General features: G+C 38.9%; 2 protein-coding genes across 2 annotated transcripts; both read left to right on the plus strand.

Moving 5' to 3' along the window:
• Positions 1-494: 494 nt before the first annotated feature.
• Positions 495-2,554, plus strand: LOC146450626 (uncharacterized). The gene is made up of 3 exons (XM_085100196.1): positions 495-654; positions 1,170-1,259; positions 1,576-2,554. Exons 1-3 carry the CDS (start codon positions 610-612, stop codon positions 2,230-2,232), a joined length of 792 nt encoding a protein of 263 aa, XP_084956322.1. The 5' UTR covers positions 495-609; the 3' UTR covers positions 2,233-2,554.
• A 4,307-nt stretch (positions 2,555-6,861) lies between these two features.
• Positions 6,862-8,692, plus strand: LOC146450627 (uncharacterized). Its single transcript, XM_085100195.1, has 3 exons — positions 6,862-6,999; positions 7,143-7,241; positions 7,591-8,692. Exons 1-3 carry the CDS (start codon positions 6,895-6,897, stop codon positions 8,245-8,247), a joined length of 861 nt encoding a protein of 286 aa, XP_084956321.1. The 5' UTR covers positions 6,862-6,894; the 3' UTR covers positions 8,248-8,692.
• The last annotated feature ends 7,425 nt before the right edge of the window (positions 8,693-16,117 follow it).

Here is a 16,117-nt window from a genome sequence, read left to right on the forward strand (position 1 = left end):
TGTCAGTTTTAGACATTAAAAAGCTCTTCATCAAGATCAAATCCAAAGAAATTAGCACACAGTTCATTTAGCGATGGTTTTGCCTTCACTTTCTTACAAAAATTCTCTCTTTACAAATCTCTGTCTTAATGATATAATTCAGTACGTTCATAATTAGGATTCTGTCGCGCTCAGCAGTCATACGGTTTGATAATATTTGAACAGGGTGCCTCTGACCCTATTATAATGGTGATTAATTTGTAGTGTTATATTATCGAGATCTATCGTTAGGCATTATCACCGAAATAGATACCGAGTGACCCTATGTCAGAATTTAAATGGAAAAACGAGGTTGTGTACAGTCAAGAACCTTTAGACTTGCTAAAATAAGTTGCCATTAACCACCACACTGAGTTGGGGTGTATTTTGACTAGCTAATCAGTAGTGTATACTTGATCATTACGTCACAATGTATTTGTGAACAAGTTTGGTAGACCGATTTTCGTGTTTGATAAACGCTAACATTATGTTGATCCGAACATAGGATACGTACACTTTTTCAGTGTTGTCAATAACCTCAGTCGCGAACAACTGAACTTAACAAGACTTGTGAAAGCCTTATATTTCACTATGACGTTGAAGATAATCGCTCTGTCAGTGGGTCTTGCATTCCTGGTAAGTAAAATTGTCTCCCAATCGCCGCGCATTCAGCGAAATCTATGATCGGCCTATCATTGCATTTGCCCACTTCTGGGACCAGTGTCTCGAAGCTCTCTTTTGCCAAGATGTATCCGGCTTAACTGTTTCTTTACAATTTGATCGTATATGTTTATCGAGTTAAGTTATTAGACTTTCCTGTGATCTTTGTTTACAAGACCGTTCAAATCCAAGTAAAGAGAGCGCTTTACAGCCAAGGACGACTGATAGGTTAAACCGTGTAAACTGTAGCGAATCAAGTTGCTCCCGTCTGGCAAGGTTGATTTTTTTTACTTGTAAATCGAATTTTTCTTTTATTTTTCTGCCTTTGTTAAAATATTTTAGTTTACATAGGGCATTGCTCGATGAATCTCATTGCGAGTTCACGGCCCAAAGAGGAGACTCAACTGATGTGAGAAATGAAACGATACTTCAGCAACGATGCTCAATACTTCTTAGCCAACTTGTAACAAATTGTTCCTGTATTTTTCTAGACAATTGCGGCCGCTGTCGATTACAGGCTGGACAAACAAGGACTGACAGTTCTTGTCAAAGTTTTTATGGGGGGACATAGGCGATACAAGGTAAGCTCTTGCGCCATTATACTGGTCCAAGTGATCAGTGATCGCTTTCACCCATTCAAAAATTTGCTTTGATAAGTGATTATTTAGGCAGTTATTGAATGCAGATTTTTTAGGATATATTCCCAAAGCAACTGAAAATATCCTCATGAGTTCGCACTTATTTTAGAACCATTAAATGTTTAAATGTTCTTTTAAAAAGTACAACGGATACCTTAGATGCAGTTTCAAATACATTAAATTAATAGTGACATGCTTGGAGGATGCTCTACAGTTCGGAAACTGGTTGACGGTTTTTCTTTTCTTTTGTGTTTTCTAGGGAGAAACATTCCGTCCAACTACCTGCCTTGATTATTTACGTCGAGGCGCCTCAAAGAGTGGTATTTACACACTTTACATCAACGGTGGGAAAAACAGCTACCCCGCTTACTGTGACCTGAAGTCCGAGGCTGGTAGTGCTTGGACCCTTGTCATGTCCTGGAGCACTCAGAATCGAAAACTTCCCCCATTTCATAGTATTCCTTTCAAGTTCAACTCTCCAGTGAATGAGGACGCCCAGAACTGGAATCAGTACCGCCTGAGTCTGGCACGCATGAAGTCCCTACAGAGTCACTCCACAAAATGGAGAGCAACGTGTGGCTTCCCGAAATATGGCGTCGATTTCAGAGATTACGTTCGTGGGAACTTCAAAGACTTCGATATTGTGGATTTCCTTGGAGTCGGCCAGTGTAAGAAGGTGGAACTCATCAACATCCGCGGAAACGTGGGCGTGAATCTCACCGCACGTTTTTGGCAGATTGCGAACGGCAACACACTGCATATTGATAGTTCTGTTGGTGGCTGTCAGTTTAATCCAACTCCTGGATCGTTGTCAGATGAAGACAACTTTGGCCTCTATTCAAAAATCAATCCCAAGTTCCGCTGCACAGCGAATGCTCAGTCGACCACACAGTGGTGGTTTGGAGGACATCTGTAAGGCGCAGTTCAACCGCATTGATTGGCCACTAAGCGCGTCAATGACCGTTGTTATACTAGAGAGGCGCATATTTCGTCTTGAATGAACTTGGGAAAACGTCTGTAGTGCGTCCGTTATGCATCTCGTAATTTGTCGATATAAAGACGAGCAAGAGATGGATTATGCGTTTTGAAGACTTATCGGCTTTAATCCGTTTTGAAAGAGCGCACATGACGAAGAATCGAAGATGGTTCCTCTAAAGGCACAATACAAAAATATGCCCGTCTTTAAATTAGACGAATTAATAAACTCATAACAGACCCACTACAGATGTTTGCCCAATGTATTTTAAGACGGATTGTGCGTCCTTACTATAACAACGGCCTGGAGAACGTAGTCATTAATAGCTGTAGTAGGTACTGAAAAAGCAGATTGAAGGTCAATCATGAAGCTGCTCAATAAATCACTTATGTGACAATACAAGTGTTCTTTGTGACTCCTGTTTATTTCAGTAACTAACAATGTGGAAAGTTGCCATAAAACCCAGAGAACGCCCATGTGAATTTCCAACTCAGCCATGTAAATAAGACCAAAGAAGGAAAAAAGCCTAGGGGGCTCAGTTTTGTTCTAAAAAAATAAGGGGGAGGGGGAAAGGTGGGCCCCCGGATCCCTCCCCTAGATCCTTCGCTGTGTTCTGAGAATCATACGCCTCTCTTTTCGTTGTTGTTGTTCAAGTCACTGTCAAGTTGATTCAGCCTCAAATTTACCCCCCCCCCCCCCAAAGAAAAAAACCTCTACAAAAAGAAATAGAGTGAAATAAAAAGTTGGGAGGGAAAATTTCAGTGATTCAGTCTTTTCGTTACCTGGTTGGTTTTGTTTGTGAGAAAGAAAGGGAAAGAAAAGAATGGAAAAAATAATGGATTTTCAACAAAGTACTTAACCTGCTTAACTAGTGTGCTATGCTGTTCATATCCTACCTTTTGGCTTTAACCGCATGGTCTTATAGGGCTTTTACACATGATACTTTTGATTAACCACTAATATGCTCCAACTTGATGCTCCATTTTTTCCACTAAAATGCTCGGATAATAAGTCATTATACATCTATTTGCTTTTACTATTTATTAATTGATTTAACGAGGTGTAAACTGACTCCTATAACAAATCAATGATCTATTACTGCTATATACACCAAATACAATGTAACACAACAAAAGAGAACTCATTATCCTGGTTTTGATACTTGGCTGCTTGGCGTTTCATTTGAAAAAATGTTTATCGAGTTTCAGTGAAACTTAATACAGTCGAACCTCCCGTAAGCGACCACCCATGTTGTCAAGGATATGTGGTCGCTTACGGGAGGTGGTCGCTTACCAGAGGTCAGACCACAGGGGGTCTAAATTTCAGGTAATTTACATATGGTAATTGCGGAGACCAAACCCTTTTGCCAGTGCTTATCGAAACCCAAAGTTATAACTTTTGTTTAGACACAGCATTTTTGCAATGTTAAATTTCAAGCTTAAAACAGCTGCAACTTTCGTGTATGTTTGTTTGTCCCCAATTAGTGCTCTGCGCTAAATGCATTGACACTTAAATAAAGTGATATTTATTTATTTTTTTATTTTAATCCGGTTGTCGTTCTTTATCACCACAATTTTTCTTTTGACTAATACAAGGTTGAGAGAGAGGTTTCTTTCCTACTAGGGATTCAACCTGATTAAAGTTTATTTCAGTGTACACCATAGCGCACGTGTATGTTATCAGTTGTTTCAGTGCTAAGCTATTTCGGAAGATACTTCCGGTAGCTCCGGCTGTGAGATACGGCGTCCGCTGTAATAATGTGGGCCAATATGTTACAGCGACACATTTTGCAATTTCCGCCCGTGAGAAAAACAGCAGATTGTGTGTCAAGTGGTCGCCTACGGGAGGTTAAAAACAATTGAAAATTTTAAACAATCACCCTAAAAGTGGTCGCTTACGAGAGGTGGTCGCTTATGAGAGGTGGTCGCTTACGAGAGGTTCCATCTATAGTGAATTGACTTGAAAACGTTTGGTATTTTGGAAAAGTGGTCGCTAATGAGAGGTGGTCGCAAAGGGAGGTTCGACTGTACTTTTGCCTCACTAAAATTCTCGAAAAAATACTAGCATAATTTGCAAAAGCTTGGCTTATGTTGGTACTGACTTATCATTGCAAAGGATAAAAACAAATTGAATTTGCAATAATCACTACTAGTGGTTTTACTTAGAGCGATTACAATATCCAAGACAAAACGTTTCGATACTAATAAGTCGTATTTTCCCTAAGCTTTTCCATGGGTTATTATAAACTGATATCACAAAACCGTGGAGAGGAAATAGTCTAAAAAGTAGTCCGAATATGTTGAAAAAGAAACAAAACAAACTGTGTGAAAAAGAACAACATATGCAATATGTTGTTTACCAAAATACCTGAAAATTGCATCTGTGATCATGAGATATACTCCCAGAAGGGGAGGGGGGGGGAGGGGTGGGGGAATACTCCCCTATATAAGTTATATACTAGTATGTGCGGCGCCAAAGGGTGTGGTTTTTTAGCTTTTTTTGGTCTAGATTTTAACCATTTTGTGATCTGAAAGTCTGAAAGCTGCTATGAGTTTTACCAAAAACGGGTGTGGATTCAAGCAACCCGGCTCTAGTCTTACAAAGAGCGGGTAACTTTGTCCAGCAGATACGTCGCTATTTAGCGGATAAAATGCATTGGTTGGAGTACATATAACCCGCTGGATAACCACTTATCCAATAAATAGAGTTATCCGCTCTTTGTACAACTAAGGCCAAGTCTGATAATTAATACGAATTTTAAAGGGCATTTCTGAAAAAGGCTATCCGAAAATCACTTATATTGGTCTGAAGTAGAGTCAGGGTTTGGACAACAGAGCCGCACACACCCACTCCCGCTCTGACAACTTGGGTTTGTTTTACGGTAGCCTCGTTTTCAAATCCAAGACCACGCTTTCTAAATAGCCAACTGGTTTGCCTCCTATCCTGGGATTTTTATCAAATGTTATGTTCAGTTCGTATGTTTATTTCAGTGATTTATAGTGTCCCAAATTAGCGCTACAGGGCTAAATACTTGGGCGTTAAAAGGGCTATGTCAGCTGGGGCACATGCGCAGTAGAGTCCGGTTGGCACTAATTTGCATACAACTCGTCGCGGGATTTTTGTCTTTCCGTCTTTGCAAAAGCTTTAAAAAGTATCGCATTAAACAGTTTCTGTAATTACAAAAGAACGTTTGCAGATGAAAAATTCAGCTGACTTTACAACTGACGAACGCGATTCAAACAGATGAAATCAGCTTCCTGAACTCTCCGAAAATATTTGAAAATGTTGTACCAACGACTTCAAAGTGCATTTTATGCAACATTTTGTAATGACATCAACGTTTTTGATCCAACACGAAACCATGCGGCGAACGGCCTTCTTTCCTTCCTTTTAAATTGGTCACAAAAGGTTTATATTTTTTGTTTCCCTCTCAGAACTTATCGATTATTTGTTAACATTTCCGGAACACATAAATGTATTCTAGCTCAGAGTTTTGATATATTACAGGTTACTGCAAACTTTCCTCATTTTTGTTTGGAACATTTGCATGGCTCATCCTCGCGCCCTGTCTCAGTGTAAACTTGGTTACTCATTCAGGATATTTTTATTGGGCCCGGACAAGCGACGCTAAATTACAGAAAAGAACGAAGCAGAAACTATCGCCGTCAGTCGCGTAAAGTACGCTTTCAGTTTTACAAATCATTCGTTTAGACTTGTGACACACGTCTGAAGTGTAAGAAGTTAATTTAAATTCAATACCATTACTACTTGCATTTATGCTGTTAAAATTAATTCAATGCACTCGTCTCCTCGATCAAGCGGGGGACCATTCTTCTGATGGGGAAGGGGATGGAATGCCTTATCAACCTCTTGTCAAAAAGGCTGAGTTCACTGATATACTTCACACTAAATTAGCCAAGGAACAAAATTCTATAGTCACACAGCATGTTCCACTCACGCCACCGTTACGCCAGATTTTTTCACCAACGACGAGAAAAGAAAATTATTATTATGAATCGGTTTTGTCTCCTCTCTGACTCATATCACTTTTTGCTTGTCTAAGTAGATTGTTTAATGGGCAGACAAACTATTGAGATTAATGTTGTTAAGTTATCATTTTCGAATTTAAACAACGCATAATTCAATGCCTTTTTTGCTTCTAAACATTTTTGCTCACAAAAGTTCTCTCTCTACAAATTTATTTCTTTAAGTATAATTAAGTTCATGATTAGGATTCTGTCGAGCTCAATCAACCATACGGTTTGATGATAAAATTTGAATAGTGCCATTGACCTCAATAAATTGGAATGAATAACAATTTAATAACGCTGTTATATCATTATGACCGGAATAGGAATAGGTGATACCTCGTCGAAGTAAAAATGGAAGAACAAGCCGATTGCATTCAAGAACGTTTAGATTATCTAAAATAACTTGCCACTAATCTTAATAACTTGGGGTTTATTTTGACTAGCTAAATTAAGTGCATACTTAATCATTGCGTCATAATGTTTTGGTGAACAGGTTTTGTAGACCGATTTTTCGTGTTCGATAAATGCTAACATCAATTTTGTTTAACTAGACGAAAACAGAGCACAGTGTATGTTCACATTTATTGACAATCTCAGTCGTGACCAACTGAACTTAACAAGATTTGTGAAATTCGTATTCACAATGGCATTGAAGATGATTATGCTTCTATTCCTGGTAAGTGAAATATCTTTTCATTCGGTATTTATTATTATTATTTTTTAAATCATTCACAGGACTCAAATGAAATGATACTTCCGGCAACGACACTCAGTACGTAACCTGTTAGCGGCTAACAAAATTTTCCTCTCTTTTTTCAGGCAGTTGCTGCTGCTGGTCGTGAAACTAATTACAGCCTGTACAAACGAGGATTGACAGTTCTTGTGAAAGTTATCATGGGGGGAAACAATGGAAACGAGGTACGTACTTGTGCTAAATCCCGTTGATGATCCCGTAAATTCTCCTCAAATCAAATGAATTGTAGTCGTACTTGCGTTTTGGTGAATGAGAATTTAGGCTGTAAAAGAGGGTCTGTAAATTGGTGAAACAAAGATCTTTTTTTAGGATATGTTCTCAAAGCAACTGAAATACCGGTATACCCTTTTGAATTGTTTTCGCACTGATTTTAAAACCATTTAATATTTTAATTTTGTTTTAAATACTACGCCGTATAACCTACAGTTTCAAATATATTATATAAATGAATTGTGACAATGCTCTATTTTCGGGTACCAGTTGACGGTTTTTCTTTTCTTTTCTGTTTTCTAGGGAGGAACATTCCGTCCAACTACCTGCCTTGATCATTTACGTCGAGGCGCCTCAAAGAGTGGCATTTACACACTTTACACCAACGGTGGAAAAAACAGCTACTCTGCTTACTGTGACCTGAAGTCGGAGCGTGGTAGTGCTTGGACCCTTGTCATGTCCTGGAGCACTCAGAATCGATACCTTTCCCCATTTAGGATTACTCCTTTCAAGTTCAACTCTCCAGTAAACGAGGACGCCCAGAACTGGAATAAGTACCGCTTGAGTCTGGCACGTATGAAGTCGCTGCAGAATCACTCCACAAAATGGAGAGCAACGTGCAGCTTCCCGAAATATGGCGTCGATTTCAGAGATTACGTTCGTGGGAACTTCAAGGACTTCGATATTGTGGATTTCCTTGGAGTTGGCCAGTGCAAGAAGGTGGAACTCATCAACATCCGCGGAAACGTGGGCGTGAATCTCACCGCACGTTTTTGGCAGATTGCGAAACACTACCCACTGCATATTGACAGCTCACACACGGGCTGTCAGTTTAATCCAACTCCTGGATCGGTGTCAAGTGAAGACAACTTTGGCTGCTATCATACAATCAATCCCAAGTTCCGCTGCACAGCAAATGCTCAATCGACCACACAGTGGTGGTTTGGAGGACATCTGTAAGGCGCAGTTCAACCGCATTGATTGGCCACTAAGCGCTTCAATGACCGTTGTTATACTAGAGACGCATATTCCGTCTTGGTGAATTAACTTGGTCAAACGTCTGTAGTGCGTCCCCTTTGCGTCTCGGATTATGCGTTTTGAAGACTTATCGGCTTTAATGCGTTTTGAAAGAGCGCGCGTGACGAAGAATCGAAGATGGTTTCTCTAAAGGCATAATACATCTTATGCCCGTCTTTATATTAGACGAATTACTAGACTCATAAGCGGACCACTACAGATGTTTGCCCTAGTTCGTCCAAGACGCATTGCGCGTCTGTGCTATAAAAATGGCCAAATACGGCTCCCTAAACTCGAGAACGTAAACATTAATAGCTGTGGTAGATACTGAAAAAGCAGATTAAAGGTCAATCATAAAGCTCCTCAATAAATCACTTTTGTGAAAATACTGTAAGTGTTTTTTATGACTCCTGCTATGTCAGTAACTAACAATGTGAAAAGTTGCCATAAAACCCAGAGAACGTCCATGTAAATTTTCCACGCAGCCATGTAAATGAGAACAAAGAAGGAAAAAACCCTCATCGGAATAATTCGAAGAAATGACACCATTATCTCATAGTATATTATTCTCCTTTATTGTACAGGGTAAGTAGGGGGAAGGTTGGAGGGGGGGGGGGGGGGGGAGGGGCGAACGCTCGACTTGCTTCTCTTTGTGAAACAAAATTTCTTGGCGCTCAGCCCCACAGGGGTCAGTTTTGTTTTAAAAAATAAGGGGGAGGGGGAAAGGGGGGGCCCCCGGATCCCGCCCCTAGATTTTTCACTGTGTTCTGAGAATCATACGCATCTCTTTTAGTTGTTGTTATTCAAGTCACTGTCAAGTTGATTCAGCCCCAAATTGTCCCCCCCCCAAAAAAAAACCTCTACAAAACGTAATTATAATAATAAATAGCATAAAAAGAAATAGAATGAAATAAAAAGTTGGAAGGGAAAATTTCAATGATTATCTTTTCGTTACCTGGTTGGTTTTGTTTCGTGAGAAAGAAAGGAAAAGAAAAGAATGGAAAAAATAATGGATTTTCAACAAAGTACTTAGTGTGCTTAGTGTACTCCCCTATATAAGCTATACATACACTGGTATGAGCGGCGCCGAAGGGTATGGTTTTTGAGCTATTTTTGGTCTGAAATAGGGTCTAGATTTTAACCATTTTGTGATCTGAAAGTCTGAAAGCTGCTATGAGTTTTACAAAAACGGGTATGGATTCAAGCAACCTGGTTCTAGTCTTACAAAGAGCGGATAACTTTATCCAGCGGATAAATCGCTATCTAGCGGATCAACTGTATTTTACAATGACTGTCCAAATTTCCGCGCGCTGATTGGCTCGTAGCTATTGTCTATAAGAGTACAGACAATAAAAATGACGTCAGACGCAATGCGCGCGTTCTCTCAACGAAAAAAATTGCCAATTCCGCTCGTACTTTTTCCATGTTATTGTAAAAAACAAATCGACGGCAGTTTTCTATGGTCTATATGACGCCATAAAATGTCCAAAACTTGGCAGTGAAACCACTCGCCTGCGGCTCGTGGTTCCACTTGAGTTTTGAATATTTTTTGACGTCATTTTGTGGTCTATAAGAGTATAGACCATAGAAAACTGCCGTCGATTTGTTAATTGGTTGGAGTACATTTTACCCGCTGGATAGCGATTTATCCACTGGGTAGAGTTATCCGCTCTTTGTACAACTAAGGCTAGGTCTCTCTTGGTCTAAAACTGAATTGGTACAAATTTTAAAGGGCATGTCTGAAAAAGGCTACCCGAAAATCACATATATTGGTCTGAAGTAGAGTCAGGGTTTGGACAACAGAGCCACACACACCCACTCCCGCTCTGACAACTTGGGTTTGTTTTACGGTAGCCTCGTTTTCAAATCCAAGACCACACTTTCTAAATAGCCAACTGGTTTGCCTCCTATCCTGGGATTTTTTATCAAATGTTATGTTCAGTTTGTATGTTTATTTCACTGCATGGTTTATAGTGTCCTTAATAAGCGCTACAATGCAAGCTACTTCGACACTAAAGGGACTATGTCAGCTGGGGCACATGCACAGCAGACTCCAGTTGACACTAATTTGCATACAACTCGTAGCGGGATTTTTTGACTTTTTGCCTTTGCAAAAGCTTTAAAAAAATATTGCATTAAACAGTTTCTGTAATTACTAAAGAACGTTTGGAAATAAAAAAAATCAGCTAACTTTCCAACTGATGAACGCGACTCAAACAGATGAAATCAGCTTCCTGAACTCTCTGACGGTATTTGAAAAGGTTATGCCAACAACTTCAAAGTGCGTTTTATGCACGCACGCATGCGCCATGGTATGAAAAAGTCTCTTTAAATAAAGTGATTTATTTTTTATTTTATTTTTAAAGTCGAAAATATAAACAAACTCCAAAGTAGCCATCGAAGAAAAGGTGTTCCCCTTTTATGGATTATTACTTCAGAAAGTTTTTATATGTTTTAAGATACGGTAATGGCCTTCGACCGTTCATAAAGAATTGTCTCTCTAGTGTGCTTGTCTAACTGATTAATCGACATTCCCAGTAATGAATGGAGCAGAACATTGCTGGAGAAGGCATGACATTCACTGTGCCGCGGCATCGGCAGATAAAATAGCGAATTCCTTTGCTGACAACACTGGACTAGGAGTTCAACTGCGCGTCATTTGATGAACAGGCTGCTCCAATAATCTTGACACCCTAATTAATGGTATAAAAATCTTGTAAAAATGATGATAAATCTGATAACTCTAATTTTAAATAAGGCCGGCGCAAAATTATTCGTATGATTAAATATGTAGGAGGTTCTGTTTGATTTAGGTTGTTTTTTCATTGGTATTTTTTACCCAATCTTGAAAGATCTTTCGAAGCTAAGAATTACTTGCCAGACTGATGATAATAAGAGGGTTTTGTTTGTTCACCATAACTTAATTAATGTCTACATGCAGAAAGTTAGTACTTTTTCATTGTGTTCTTTACATGAGAAGCAGCACCTCTTGTTGGTTGATTAGGGTGATTTAAAAAATCAAACTTACTCAATAGGCCATTTCAAGTTGTTTGGAGCCTCATTATGAAAGCGAGGCTAAACTTAAAGTTTTAATATGAAAACGAGTTTTCATTCATATGCAAAAAGTTTTGCCCTTAAATTCGCTTTCATAGTGAGGTTCACAGCAACTCGGAAATGGCCTTTGTTAGCGGGGTTCAGTTCATTTTACCTGCAGCTCTTTCACTATGACGTCATTGTCTGCATTTGGACCTTCACTTGCACGGCTGGGTGTTTTCGTTTTATATTGACAGAGACTTAAGTTTCCAGGCCCCTGCGAACCAGGAGGACCTTAGAGTCCTGGAGATTCATCACTCCCACATGGTCCGATAGGACCTGGGGATCCTTCGGAGCCATTGAACCCTCGTTCTCCTTTGACACCAACAGGAGTAGTGAGGGGGGGACCAATTAGGCCCCCTTTTTGAGGTGGTTTCTCATTAATCTGAGGTGGCATACATTAACGCCGATGACGTCACCGCCTATTGTCTTGATCAGTCATAATAGGATGACGTCATACTTTATTTTAGTCTTACCAACAGGTTATGAACTGGTTTGACAGGTTGATCAATTATGTCATGCTCTATTTTTAACTTAAAATATCACATCTTTAATAATGTTTAGATTCTACTACAACTGTGTGTTTAGCCAACTAACTCTAAGTATAATGTGTACAATCTTCAATTTCTAAGCTTTGCAAAGTTAAATAATCATTAGTTAGATTACAATTTTACATATGCTACAACCTTACATATTATCCAGGCGCTTTGCAAACACCTTTCCCCATTTTTAAATTAGCAACTTACATATTTATTGCTTAGGCAAGTTCTATCCCCAAAATGTGAGAAAATCCTTCGTATAACATATAACAAACTCTCACCAATAAAACCCACAGGGGACCGTTGTCTGTTTTAAGCTGTTTTTATTGTCTTCAACCAATTTTAAAACCCAAAATTGCCTCTTATAATTAAGCCCTCCTCGAAAATGAGCCTCCAAAGAGTCCTTAACGACTGTAAAACCATGGCTTATATCCATGGACGTAACCATGAAATAGCCCATTTTTCAGGCGTGTGCTTCGTGGCCTGGCCTTTGAGTAGAAGCGAGGTTAGAGTTGATTCTGTTTTGGGCAAGTAATTCATGATAAGGTACCATATAGTCACCCACTGCCATGTTTTGATACAAAACTAAGAGCTCTCCAATTGTAAATACAAACTAGTTAGCATAAGAATAATATCATCATTTTTATATAAAAAAAAGTGTCTTGAGCCTCGCTTTCACTCACAGGCCAGGTCATTAGCACATAACTGTAAAATGATCTACCGCTGTGTTTTAGCTGAGAGCAAGTCGTTACATGTTTCTATTTGGTAATAGTCCCCGTTTTAAAGAAAAGTTATTTCTTTTTAAAATGTTTTTTCTCTATATACATACAATAGGCCATTTTCATGATGGCGTTATTTTACTGCAACTACCAGAATTCATTTCGTTTTCCTTTTCAAATTCAAATTTTGTAATCACAGGGGACAGCAAAGAACAATAGCTCTAATTAGCATGAGAAAACAAAAACCAGAAGGATTCTACACAGAAATTTAAATCTCCTTCATGAAATATTTGTACACATATTGAAAAACGGAGTTAAAAAAAATTGAAACATGGTAAATTCTTTGAATTACATTATGGCTACTTTCCGTGAACTCTTCATGAAGAGCTCGTGTTTGCTTTTTTACTAAGGGAACCTTGAATTATATATGATATGAGCAACTGTGACATTACATAGCAGTGTTGTTGGACAGTTAAATAGCGTATTTGGCTCAATTTATAAAATCGACAGCCACTAAAGTGGTTTTCGTTTGAGCGACAAAAGTCAGATTTCGCGGTTTTTCGTTTGCCTGAACATGCTCTATGGTTGGTTCAAAACGAAATAATAATAATAATAATAATAATAATAATAATAATAATAATAATAATAATAGTAATAATAATAAAACAAACCGAGATACACTATTCTATCACCAGTCTATTTACTTTTTATTTGCTTCGATTTCTGATTGGTTCAATGGTCCTTGAATCTGTCACTTTAGCACTCAGCTGAAAACCACTCTATCTTCTATATACGCATTATTCAACTCGTTGAATTTATTGAGTGTGGTCACTCTCTGGTGATCACCGTGGTCTGATTAAAAAGGAGCAAAGAGACGTTAGAATTGACCTCATTAATGAACTCAAGGCAGCTGCACCCTCAAAACGTTTTTGATCCATTGTGAATCACAAATATGGAAAAATGGGATTGTCAGACTACTTGGAATTCAAGTCATCCGGGTGAAGGATGACACTTTCGATTTTCTGAGCACTTCGCTGCTTTTTCAGTCATGTTACTTTGTTTTTTAAGCTTTAGGCCGATTAGGATCAGGAAATATCAAAATAAAAGAACACGTCGATTGATAAATACTCTTCAAAAACTAATTAATAATTCATAAGGCAGTTGACCTATCAAATGGTCGATAATACATCACGCAGTGACTTTATAACGATAAACCTCCTCTTTATTAGTATACGTTGTTTTATCAGCTGGTAAAACACTTCTCATTAGTATGCGGTGTTTTTCTAGTATGCTAATTTCCAGCGTTCACAAAACATTATTGTTATGAACTCTTTTGACACACGCTTTCCCAGGAATGTTTTTGAAGCCGTTCAGAAAAATCGCAGCACGTGCTTTATCGGGTCTAAAACCACTCGGCTGCATCTCGTGGTTTTAAGGCCGATAAAACACTCAAGCTTGTTTTTTCAGTACTCTTTACATAATCCGCCATAACCATTGCATAAAGACACAATCAAGACAATGAAATTTCCTAAACATTTTTGGTCTCCATAGCAAAGAATCTCCCTTCGCTAATTCCTAATCCTCGTCATGAACTTTTAGGCTGAAATACCCAGCCAAATTTGGCCATCTTCGTTGAAATCTAGAGGTAGCTTCCTCTTACTTTAAATAGATAGTAGGATAAGAAAGACTCTGTCAAACTTCACATTGCCAGTAATGTATTCTACAATACATCCTTCCACGCGTTGGTTGGCGTGTTCCATTACACTTGCATTTGTAGACAGGAAATCCATCGTCACCTGGTTTTCTTGACAATTCGTAACTGAGGAAATTGATTGAGGAGCACGCGACACCTATTATCTTCTTTCCCTGATAAAGACAAAAAAAGGTTTTCTTTAGAAATGTTTGCTGTCTAAAAGAGTAGAATAAAACAGTGCCAAGGAAACATTAACAGAAATCAAAACGCCACGATTTCAGTTTAGACGGTTTGGACGTTATTCCATTCGAGACAGTTCGTTCATGCGATACTTTGTACCAGCGGTTATTCTAAGAAGTTACCGGGCATGCTCAACTCATTGGTGTCAAATCATGGAGCGCTCATGAAGGCAAACTGAACGATTAAATTAAAGTCGATAAATAACGTTTGTACTACAGATATAATCCTATCTAATCTGTATCAAGTTACCCTGAGTGTCATAGACTTTCTTTTGGCGCGGTTTTAGCTTGTTGCACTGGCCTTTGACTGCTAGTACAGTGGAACCTCTCCTTACGGACACCTCTTTAATACGGACACCACTCTATTACGGACACTTATCCCTGTCCCTTTGTTGTCCGTAATAAAGAGGTTCGACTGTATTTGTATGTTTTGAACCAGGACGTGAACTGTCCACAGTGTGAAAGTAGCGTATATGAATTTACCAATATACAGTGGAACCCCGGTTTAACGATATGCCAAGGGAACGTTAAAATTATATCGTTAAACCGGGATATCGTTATAGCCGAATTCCCGGTATAACGATATTGTGGGAAAATTTCTAAAAATATCATTATACCGGGATAAAGTAGATAATCGCCTTTTTACGGCACGTTATCTAATAAATTTGTTATGATCATCAAATGAATTACAACATTCAGAGTATTCTTTAATGTCCTTAAAAAATGTCAAAAACAGTTTGTACAGCCCATAAGGTGTTCGTTACCAAAAATACAGAAACGAATTCTGTGGCATGACCTTCAGCGTTTTAAAACTCAATAAAAGTTTTAGTACTATAATAGCATTTTCTGTGGTCTGGGATATTGATTTTATCGTTTTAACCGGAAATATTTTGCGCTCGGTCAACGACATTGCCATCGTTAAACCGGGAATATCGTTATACCAAAGATCGTTAAACTGGGGTTCCACAGCTTTCTTGTATTTTCCCGCGTAAAAAGACCCATGTCAGCGGTTACGTTAAAAGGCCGGCTTCCTTATGCTTTGCAGAATTCAAAGTGGTGATGTTTTTGAGAGAACATGAACGGAGACCACGCTGGAAGGATTTTTTAGCTCGACTGACCCGCAAAATTACTTACCTTTGCCTCAGCTCGAAACCAGATTAAGGCAACTTTAGAGAAATCATTCGGAAGGAGTATTTTGTATCAACTGGCGGGGCACGGGGCAACGTTGTCTTTGGAAATCCAATCGAGTATACAGAAAGGTAAGAAGTACTGTAATTTGAAACCCTCGGGAACTATTTTTTTTAAAAGGTTTATTTCACAGGGTAGCCTCCCTGGCAGACGCTCTTTTGTCTCGTCACGCAATCTTTCTTCCCCAACGGACGTTCGTTGGAGAGGAAAGACAGGGGCACCCAACGGATCGTTTCGGTAAATTATCTGTTCGGAAGGTCCTTAATCCTCCACAATTTTCTAAAGGGAATTTTCACTTCGAACTTTCGTGATATGGAAAACTTTAGGCCTAGTGTATTCGGA

The sequence above is a fragment of the Pavona decussata genome, unplaced genomic scaffold (genome assembly GCF_977016875.1).
Source record: "Pavona decussata unplaced genomic scaffold, jaPavDecu1.1 SCAFFOLD_438, whole genome shotgun sequence".
Lineage (NCBI taxonomy): Eukaryota > Metazoa > Cnidaria > Anthozoa > Scleractinia > Agariciidae > Pavona > Pavona decussata.

Bases quoted from the DNA above. Each gene is read 5' to 3' on its own strand.
- LOC146450626 (XM_085100196.1), top strand. From the start codon at position 610: ATGACGTTGAAGATAATCGCTCTGTCAGTGGGTCTTGCATTCCTG. The intron at 655-1,169 runs GTAAGTAAAATT...GTATTTTTCTAG, and splicing joins CAGTGGGTCTTGCATTCCTG to ACAATTGCGGCCGCTGTCGA. The intron at 1,260-1,575 runs GTAAGCTCTTGC...TGTGTTTTCTAG, and splicing joins GGGGACATAGGCGATACAAG to GGAGAAACATTCCGTCCAAC.
- LOC146450627 (XM_085100195.1), top strand. From the start codon at position 6,895: ATGTTCACATTTATTGACAATCTCAGTCGTGACCAACTGAACTTAACA. The intron at 7,000-7,142 runs GTAAGTGAAATA...CTCTTTTTTCAG, and splicing joins TGATTATGCTTCTATTCCTG to GCAGTTGCTGCTGCTGGTCG. The intron at 7,242-7,590 runs GTACGTACTTGT...TCTGTTTTCTAG, and splicing joins GGGGAAACAATGGAAACGAG to GGAGGAACATTCCGTCCAAC.